The 10,903-nt window shown below is 33.7% G+C and overlaps 1 protein-coding gene across 1 annotated transcript; it reads right to left on the reverse strand.

Moving 5' to 3' along the window:
* Positions 1-395: 395 nt before the first annotated feature.
* LOC124924023 (SWI/SNF complex subunit SWI3D) lies at positions 396-5,999 on the reverse strand. Its single transcript, XM_047464056.1, has 7 exons — positions 5,405-5,999; positions 4,030-4,562; positions 3,385-3,957; positions 2,218-2,381; positions 1,645-2,141; positions 1,084-1,277; positions 396-1,000 (listed from the first exon to the last, which is right to left on the reverse strand). The coding sequence occupies exons 1-7, from the start codon at positions 5,901-5,903 to the stop codon at positions 614-616; spliced, it is 2,847 nt and encodes a 948-aa protein (XP_047320012.1). The 5' UTR covers positions 5,904-5,999; the 3' UTR covers positions 396-613.
* Positions 6,000-10,903: the final 4,904 nt, after the last annotated feature.

The raw sequence follows: 10,903 nt of genomic DNA on the forward strand, positions 1-10,903 counted from the left end.
CTTAAGGTTAATATCCACTTTTTGTTGTCGCTAAACTAAATTATCAGAGTAATTGGAAGATCACCTAACGAATTTTCCCTAAATTAAATGATGGATTTTTTTTTTTGTTAAATCAGTTTATTCTTCTTATAAGTTATAATAAGAGCCCTCAACTTCAATTTAAAATATTTTTAGTGAAAATAATATAACAAAGTTTTAATAACTGTTGGGCAAGATTTTTTTCAAAAATACCCTAGTGTTTTGATCAAATATTACTTAGAGTAATGTATAAATGATTTAGCACTTCCATGGAATGAGTTGGACCACTACTTAGCCAATGCAATACAAGAGAATTAACACAACCTCTTAAATATGCTTAAAACTTCTTCCTTCCTCTTAGGATTGAAAAGAAAAAGTGCAAATAATAATTGAAACCACTAGAAATTGATGCGAATAAATAGACGGTGCTTCAAAAACTAAGCTGTAACGCCATTTACAGGTGCATGAGTTTTGATTCATGCAACTCAAAAGTTGGCTATAGAAAGATAAGTTAATGGATATGCAGAATCAATCTCTCAAGAGCATAATAAGTTTGCTGAACATAATAATACTAACCTCTCCCTAGGGGCCCCTTCTACAGCTGTTTGGAAGGCCTAACACTAACAGGGTGTTGTTGGCTACTACCAGCTGCTGTAGGCTGTGGTGGTACTGGTGAAGGTGCGGTTGATGACATAGACAGAGGTCTTGAAATCATTGGCCTTTGCTGGGAAGCCATGCCCATTCCTGATCCAGGTCTCAAACCCGAGTTAGCAAAACCCATTGCAACTCTATTGATAGGTAATGTTGTTGGTGCTGCTGTTGTTGGTTTAGATGTAGGTGGTGGTGCCCCTAAACGGGATGCAATTATTTGTGCCCGTTCTTGATAAAGTTTCTGCTTTGACTTCTCCAGTTGTTCTCTGACTCTCATCACCACGCTTTCCATATCACTAAAGAAAGCTAACTTCGATTCCAGCTTGTGTAACTGCACCCCACCATTCATAGAAAACAAAATAAATACATGTCTATTCTTCTAATAGTGATGTGGTGTCATGTAGTTAATTATACCTGTTTTTCTATCAACTGTGAAGTAAGCTGTTGAATCTCATCCTCTTCTCTGTAAGCAAGCAGCCTTGCCTTCACAGCTGCAGCTGAAATAGCAGTCGTTGCAGCGAGCTTCAATTTCTCAATGCCTGTGTTGTCTTTTGTTGTTTCTGAGGATTCTTGCCCTTCATTCTTTTCATCTTTTCTTTCTTCATCGTCTGTATGAAATAGGAACAAAAAGGGCAGGAGAAAACTTTAACCACTGATGGCAAAAATCTTACACCAAGGACTTGTTGTTTAACCTTAATTCCATCATTCAAATCGTTATAGTAAATCCTAAATACCATTCATTACTTTAATTTTTTATAACATTTTAAAATATCAAATATAAAGGATATATTAGTCATTTATCCCAAATAATCCAACTTCTATCAAACACGTGTTTTTCAAAGCTTTTTTTAACTACATCAGACAAGCTCTAATTAACATCCAGTAAAAATGAACGGTTGCAGAGAATCCTGCATCCATTTTTATGCAAGGCATCTGTTTCGAGGAACCATACAAAGGAGATTCTGAGAATCAAACCTGCATTTGTTGGACTTTCAGATATTGTACTTGCTGCAGCTGTCTGTTCAGGGTCTTTCTGCTCTGCATGAAGAGAACCAGATGTAGTAGAAGTGACAGTTCTAGTCGCCTCTTTATCTTGAATGGCTGCTTCCTCAGACATTTTACAATTCAAATCTTTCACAGAACCAGAAGAAGTTTCAGTTTTAAGCAGTGGGTCATTTGGTTCTTTTGCAACGGTTGATTCTTTATCTTTCTGCAACTCCGGGCAGCTTGAACCCTTTGAAGCAACATTCTTACCCTCTTCATGAGTATCTGGCAAAGGAGAATCGTTCGAAGTAGGAACCTTCCCTCCACTTCCACCACTAGACGAAATGGACACTTCTTTATCGGGTGCAACCAAATTATCGTCACCTTTATTTAATAAATCAGCCCCATCTGATGATTTTTTCTCGTTTTGTTTGTCCTCACTCTGCTCAACATTTTTAGTGTCTTTATCATCTGTTTCTAAAAAATCCCTGCATATGTCATATTATACAATCAGGTAAAGACCCAATTTTTTTAAGAATTGGAACTAGAGAAAATCTCACGTACGTTTCTTCATCTTCTAATTGATTCTTGTCCTCTGGAGGGTCTTCCAGAATAAAACTATGCTTCATCGCAAGAAGCATTCCAGAACTTCCAGATGCATACTTCAAAGAATTTTGGGTTGCAGCAGTTATAACATCTGGTTCAACCAATTTTACTAGGTATGCTGCCTGCAGAAGAAAACAATTAAGTGGTGGTACATCAATTGAACCAGCAAATCCTTATGGATTCAAGCCAACAAGGGATACAATGTCATAATTGTAACAGTAACAAACTATGCAAAGGTACTCACTCGGAGCATCTCATGTTAACCACAATGCTAGTATGCAGCACATTTCTTTTTTAATGAGAGAAAGTCAAACTTTTTATCATTAAAATGAAAAGAGATTGTGAGAAACGATCAAATTGCAGGGAAAAGGAGAAATAAAAACAATAATTAAATTCCAACAAGATTCAAGTATTCCCATCTCGTGTTACGCAGCACATTATATATATTCAGCTTGACAAATACAACTATGCGGCTAGTCAAACATCATCATTCAACAATGTCACTTTGGATGCAATTGAAAATTGCCAAATAGTGAATTTTAAGTGCCGAATTAGTTAACTGATTGAAAATAAATGTTGAATAAACCAAATGAAAATATTTGAACTTTAAATAATTGATATGATAAAATTGTGGAGAAAGTACTTAGTGGCCTTTTTTTGGGTTTAATTTTTCGGGAGAAACTAGCACAACCCCCCAGCCCCTATTACCCTGACCCTCATTTAAATTAGAGCGTTCTTAGTGAGAACAGAACCCGAGAGGCTGAGACCTTTGGTCTCTTAAGTAAAAGACCCTTTACCACTTAAGCTACCATGGTGGGTTCTTAATGACCATTTTACTCTTATGTTAACATAATTTGATTAATTTACAAGAGTTAAAGTTGTCTTTTGTACGTTCTTACTATATTATCGAGTTAAGTCATTCCTAGCTTACCGAATTAAACCAATTTTTCTAGCTTAATTCGAGCTAAATTTAATAATCAAGTGATTTATTATTTTGTTTTTGAAAGGAATTAAGTGATTTATTATTACATTCATCAAATAAACTTATTTCAAATAAGCACTTAATTATATAGATTATGTGATAAACAATGTTATCTTATTCATAATGCTATAAGTTTCACTAACCAGTGCCATGACGGGGTTCCCCGTGTCAGCGAATGAAATCTGGGAGCCAGTTATAGGAAGAGAACCTATAGCTTCGAATGCTTCCTCGAGTGCCTTAAGGGCACAATTTTCACCTGCTTCCTCGTCAACTTTAGGTTCAGCAGCATCTTCTTCCTTTGAGATATCCACAGGGGTGGAGACCTTTTGATTTTCATCTGGATCTGCCTTATCTTCCGTTACTTCAGCTTCATTTTCAGGAGCAGAAGAGTCGTTCACTGAAACTGGATTGACATTCTCTTTGGATTTATCATCAACCTCATCATCACAATCTATAAAAGTGTCCTCAATTGGCATTTGAATAAAGTGCAGAATACATTGAGTTCTTGTTTTTGTGGCTACATGTTCAGCAATCTCATTCCAGTTCTCCTTATAAAGTTCAATTGCTTCAAGAAGGAGTAGTGTCTCCTGGTCAGTCCACTTCCCTCCACTTGCACCAGCAGCCTCAGCAGGCTCCATGAGAATGAAATCAGTTGGGGACATATCAGGGTCAAACTTTCCATTGTTGAAGCACTCACTACATAAATCAAAGTCTGCCTGTGGAATAAATTAATGTTAAACTAAATAAGTTCTGCCTTGACATAGAAACTCGACCATAATTCAACAAACCTGTTTTTGGCAGTGATAGCGTTTGCGGGAGCAATCGGCTGAACACGAATTACAATGATACTCTACTGATGGGCCCTCCTGTTTCAACAACTCTTCTGCAATGGCACAATCAGGTAAGAAGCCAGATGGCACGGCTGGTGTTGTAACACTTGTCCTTGAAACTACAGGTGACCATGAATTTTCAGCTTCAAAAGAATACAATTTCTCAATCAAGGTTTCCTCTTTTGCTGAATTACCCACATCAGATTCAGCTTTTACTGGTCCAGAATCAGTCTTTGGAAATGGGTGGAAATTGATCAAACCCCAATAGTCCAAGAACTCCATCACCTCCTGTCTGGCATCCATTTCTCCACATGAAAGCTCTTTCAAATCATTCAATTCCACATTTACATTTGGGTTCCCGTGAAACTTCTTCATAATCCAATCACGAATCTCCTTATATATTTCTGGAGTACGATTGTCCAATTTCCCATTGAAGAAAGAAGGCAGTGTTCGTTCCTCCAATTGATGAATCTTCGTCCATGAAAACCAACCTGCACAACAATCCATAGTTTTTGCTTCAGTAGTAAGCCAAGAGTATTTTTTTCATAAAAGGATGGACATAATATTAAAAGTCAGAAAAGAGTACAAGACATGCAGAATGAATAACAGAAGAAAGAAAAAAAAGGGGGACATGCCCCTGAAAAAGTCCCTACACCTAACCCAATTGCAAAGCTCATGGGCTGGGGTAACGTACTCCCAGTTAACAGAAACAAGTTCCGAGTTAATGCAATTTCCAGTTTGCGTCGAAGTGGTTTAATAGTAGCTTCTGATTCCCACAAAACCTTCAATTTGATATTGTGCAGTGCCAGCACTTCATCCAACAGTCAGAGAGAATAATTGTTCAAGCTTGATTGTCTAACGCCATGGAGATTGCAGCAGTTTCAATTGTGTCAGCAAACTATCAAGAAGATGCTGAAGTAGTTGCACGAAGAATCTGACCATAAGCAATAACCACCACAGTGGATGCAATTCCATGATTGTGCACAAGACTACCATCACAGAAGATAAAAGTAGTACTATCCTTGAGCAATAAATATTTTCTAATAATAGATTGAAAGAGTTGCACCTAGACATTAGGCATATAATTTTCTTATGGTGAGATCTCAGTTCATTCCATTTATGAAGAGCATTTGGGACGTAGTAAGCCAAGAGTCACTAGATAGGAAACTTGAAAAAACAAATAGTGATCTCAAAGTAACCTCATTTTCTCTACACAGAAGAAGTAGTCGTTCTGCAAGGATGTCAAGTCCTTAGCTTTAACCTACTTAATAGAAACCCTAATAGTAAATGTCAAAGAGAATGAGCTGGGAAACGGAAAACTAAACTTAATTACCAGCTGGAATTGGAACAACGTGATCATTGACATCCCGCGATCTAATAGCTTCAAATTCAGCTTCAATCTTCGCCTCCAACGCAACCAAATCATGTTCCGTGACAGGCGTTTCATCCGTCGATTGCAAATTCAATGTATCTCCATTCCTAGATAACGCCAGCATATCCGCCTCAAGTTCGCGCTTCAATGGGACGACAGAAGAACCGATCGGCACGAAATTCGATGTAGTGCCTCCTCCGGCATTAGGCGATTGCCTCGCCCTAGTGCAAGGACCATTGTGAACCGGTGGAAGTGGGCTCGAATAAGGCTTCTCACGGGATTGGCGCTTGGATGAGGTTGTTGGAGGCGTGGACAAGTTGCCGGTGGCTTTCCGTTTATGACTTCCGCCTCTACGGCGTGAGGAAGGTGGATCCATTGAGTGGATTGAAGACTTGTTTGGTGTGAGAGAGACGGAGGTTCCCTGTGACGAATTCCGGTTGTTCATTCGCTTCTCTTCCATCTAGGGCTTGAACTGGATGGGGGGCACTCGTAGTAGTAACATGTTGTTCTTCGAAGCCGTCCCACCATTTCTCTTTCAGTGTGAGAATTATTGTTAGGTAGAGGTCAGGTTCACCGAAATTAATGTGAAGACGCATTTTATTTTTTATTTTTATTTTTTTTAGAGGTGAAATTAAGTTATTCACCCAAAATGAAATCAGGTTAATAAAAAAAAAAAAAAATATATATATATATATATATATATATATATATATATATATAAACACATCAAAATACTCAAATGAAAACATTAAAAAGGGAAATAATAATATAAGATTAGCGATTAAAAAGGGAAATAATAATATAAGATTAGCGAGAGGTAGAAAAAAAAATATGGCAACGGATTAAGTGTAACTCGTAAACTCACCTAACCATTTAATTAAGCGCAGAACCTGTCGTCTGACGGGTTCGAAACCAAGAACTTAAGGTTATTATTATTTTTTTATTGTCGTTAGGATAGAAGAGGGGATAAAAAAAAAATAATTTTTATTCATATTAAAAAGAATAAAATTTATGTTTATTCACTGATTTTATAAATAATATTTCTGTAATTTTTTAAGTTCCCTCTAATTTTTTTTTAAGTTCTATCCAATTTAAATTTTTGGATTTCATATCCTGTTATCAAATGTTTCATATTCTCTCGAAGGAAGGGAATAATGATTAAAAAATAATAATAATAGTTATCCCTCTTATCTCTTATGAGATAACACCATATCTGAAACAGGAATCACCTCTACTATGTTATAACACTTTGAAAGGAAAGTTTATCATAGTCATTGTGAAGAAAACTAGTTTGTTTGTAACTTTTAAAGAAGGTTCTACATATTTTGTATCATTTTTTCAAGTGATGATACAACAAATTAAACAAAATCTACAAAATCTTCAATGATAGACATGTGTTAAAAGTGTTGTTTCAATTCATTCTCGGATCATCTCTTAAAAATCAATAAATTGTTCGAGAATTATTTCCAACATCAAATTTTAGATATATAAGATGTGTCATTCCCTAGGAAAAACATATTATCCCCAAAATGATTTTATCATCAATATATTCAACCATATCTTCTTCTAATACAAAGCATTATGAAGAAAACTATAACAAAACTTTTTTTTTTGTTATTTAATTACCTCTTTCGTCTATCCATTCATCCACCCCGTTTTGACTAGAGATATACCAATTGTCATTGCTTTGATAAGCAAAAGGCACCTTGTTTGGTACACTAGCACCTTCCATCACCTCACCGGACGCATTGTCCATCTTTTTTCCTACATAAAAGGTTGATTGAGTTAGATCAAAACTTCTAAAAACGATTTGTAGCTTGACTTTGCGTCGGTATCAGTGGACGTTTTGATTTTAAGATAGCTACAAAGAAAACGAGATCATAAACCAAAGTTTTGATATGATCGGCGACTACCTTCTCCTCTCGTGGTTGTACAAAATTGACGTTGTTATGACAATGTTAGATACCGGGAGAGACGCAAGAAGAAAACCCTTGCTAGGGAGGAGTGGACTACGGAGCTGGCGGCGGCTAGGTTAGAATCGAGAGAGAAACATCATTCGTTAAGTTAACTTAAATACAAATTATTATCAAAAATATATTAAAATGAAGAGATTTACATAATCACATCTATTAAGGTCTTGTTTGAATTGGGTATGTTGTTGTATTGTGAAAATGTGGATTATTTAGTAAAAACACTAAAATTTATTTGACATATAATAAAAAAAAAATTAATATTTTTTTAAGGTACTTTTAATATTTAAAATAAATAAATAAAAAAGGCCTAAGAGATTTATAGCATAGTGTTAGTAGGTTTGGTATTGCAATGATTGATTCATTTGTGTGAAAACAATAACTAACTTAATTACCAGATTTAAAGAATCACATATTATTTTGGTAAAAAATAATCATATTTAAAATAAAAAAACTATATTATCCAATACTAGTTAATGTATGATTTTCAGCACACAAGAATCACATCCAATTGGTCTGGTTGGTTTTTCTAATTAAGCTAGGTTTGATCAATGTTAATTTCATTTTAAAAGTCTAAAACTATAAATTACAAAACACAATTAGGTAAACCCAAATCACATTTCAAATTTTCAAATACAAATTAGAATTTTTACAATAATCCTAGCTAGCTAATTTCATCAATATTACAAACAACAAAATTCACAAATTGAAAAAAACCAAATTATCCAAGGAAGGAAGGCTCAAACATGTTTGTGATAAATGATAACATTTGGCTTAACATCAAAATCTCTTGTAAACATGTCCATGGCCATGGGTGTCTTCTTAGAATGAAGTAGTATTGGAACAAGCATCATTTCTTCAAGGGCTTTGGGCATAGGTTGATGATCATGATCATCTACTTTCATTATCTTTTTCCAATAATCTCCTGGATCTCTCCTAATCCCATGGCTAAGGCTTGCAAACTGCTAGATCATGATCAAGATCAATCAATTAATTAAAACATATATGTTTAATTGGAGAGCTAACTAGAGATAATCAATTAGGGTTTGGCATACCGTTAAAAGGAAGAAGACAATGAAGAATGTTGAGAGAGGTCTAACTTGTCTATTCATATCTGTCAAGCAAGCTGGTCTTATTTGATATATTTGTCTCCTTAAGCCTTCACTTCATCATTCATATTTATAGTGCAAAATGTCCATTTGAAATAGATAATCCACTCATCACATGTTATCCAAAATACTTTTCAAGTTCCTTTTTCTAGGTCTTTTTTTATGCGCGCCCTCTTAAAGAAACACTTAAAGTTGTATATAATTAACTATTGAATGAGTTTAGCGTTATAAATATTGTTTCTTAAGTTGAAGTTACGTATTCCATTAAATAACGATGTAATTGGAGAATAAACACTTCCACTTAAAGATTGATCATGATGTATAATGTTTAGAATTGTTCATACAATGGATAAATTTAATGCTTTGTGGACCAGTTAATTATGTAAATTAGTACTTTAATATTAGGGTTTAGTTCCTTGATTACAGCAACATGTCTTGATATGAGCTAGCAGATCATTATTCAGTTACCTTTATGGATATAGTTTAAGACTTTTAATTGTTACCTCAAGTGGAGAAGCAATCAACAATTTTAAGTTATTTACAAATAGTTTCAAATAATATGGTAATTGTGTTTTAATGTGAGAAAAATTAGAAACTTATTATCATTTCCACACTATATTTGCAGTTGCTACAGCTAATTTTGCATTTAAAACAAAAATACAAATATAATCATTTATGTCCTTCAAAACAAACTTTTATTATTTATAAATTTATTTTCCCATTTTAATGTTATTCATTATTTATCTATAAAAAAAGGTTATAACATTTTTAATTATAGTATTTTAAATTATATTGAACTGTGTTTTTTTTATTGTTGCTAACTTTGCAAAAATGTTACCATTAAAAAATGGTTTCATCCTTTCAAGTTAATTATTTGTATGTTAATTAAGCTAATAGATAATTAAAGTAAAAAATATTCTTATAACTAATCATCAAATATTGAGAATTTAAAACACAATGAAAATGTACAATTAAAATTAATTACTTGAATAATTATGTATCTTTGTGCATATGAAGGGTAGCTAATAATTTGTTTTCTTTTCTATAACTCTATAATGTATCAATTTAGCACAATCCAAACAATTACTTTCACTTTCATTTATGTACATAATTTTTTCTAAATATTTTCAGTCTAAATGGGCATATATGATATTTTAATTTAATATCAGAACATTTAAAAGACTACTGTGACACTTTTTCTTCATCTCCTCTAATAATGTTTTTTTATGTTATATAAGAAATGTTAGTGTTCTAAACACAATGATATTTATCCTTTTTTGTAGGAGGAATCTTAAAATGAAATTTGTGTTGCTAAAAAATAATAAAGATCACTAAAAAAACATAATTCACGATAAATTGTTATCTGTAGTCAACTATGGTTAAAAACTTATGTAAATTAGATCTTCATATTGGATAATGTATATTCTGCCCTCTTATGTGAGGAAGCATGAGTGCCCTTACAAATCTCCACATAGCTATTGTCGAAAATTGGTTTATACAAAATTCGATTGCATGTGATTTTGTCGCAACCATGAATCTATGATAACATTAGCAACTAAGACACCATGTTGGAATTCATTCCATCTTGTGAATTGGATGATGTTGAAATTTTAAAGTTCCAATATCTAAATAAGTGAGAATAGTTGAAAGTCTATTAAAAAATTTTTTTTTTAATAGCTTCTTGGTTGGAAACTAAGGAATTGAAACTGAAATTTTCTTATATAATGATGATATAAAATATTGTTAATTAATAAAATAAAATAAAGGCCCACCCACCTTCTTTTGTTGAAGAGTTGACTTTAAAGGGGTGTCCTTTCTCAAAGTCATATGTATTTGTATATTTTTATTGTGGTACAGAACATTGATCATGATAGCCTATACTTTACTTTCCAATATAAAACACCACCACTAGAGGTAGTGCCCATATGTGGGTGACATTCAAACATGAAATCAATTTATATAGTCTATTTCACATAACTGCTATTTTATTTCAATTTTCTTTTTTATAATTATGATTAGGTTAGTCATTGACAAGATCGTTTCCATATTTACCAGACATGTTTGTATTAGAAAAGAACTTACTTATGTGTTTATTTGATGGGCTTAGATAATAAAGATAGAAAACTCAAATAAAATAAGTCTTTTTAAATAACTTTATGTTGGGTGTGAATGCGATTGAAGTTTGGCTCAGTCCTCTTGTTTATCGATTTCGTTGCACCACTATCTCACACAAAGGAGGCAACCCTCTCACTAGCATCCAAACACCACAAAGGAATTTGACCTCTACCTCTCACCAAGAGAGTAGTATCTATTTATATTATTAGGTCAAGCCCAATAAGCGGGTTACTAGAGATTGGGCCACAATGTTGGGCCAACCAATA

Source organism: Impatiens glandulifera, chromosome 2, assembly GCF_907164915.1.
Source record: "Impatiens glandulifera chromosome 2, dImpGla2.1, whole genome shotgun sequence".
NCBI classification, from domain to species: Eukaryota; Viridiplantae; Streptophyta; class Magnoliopsida; order Ericales; family Balsaminaceae; genus Impatiens; species Impatiens glandulifera.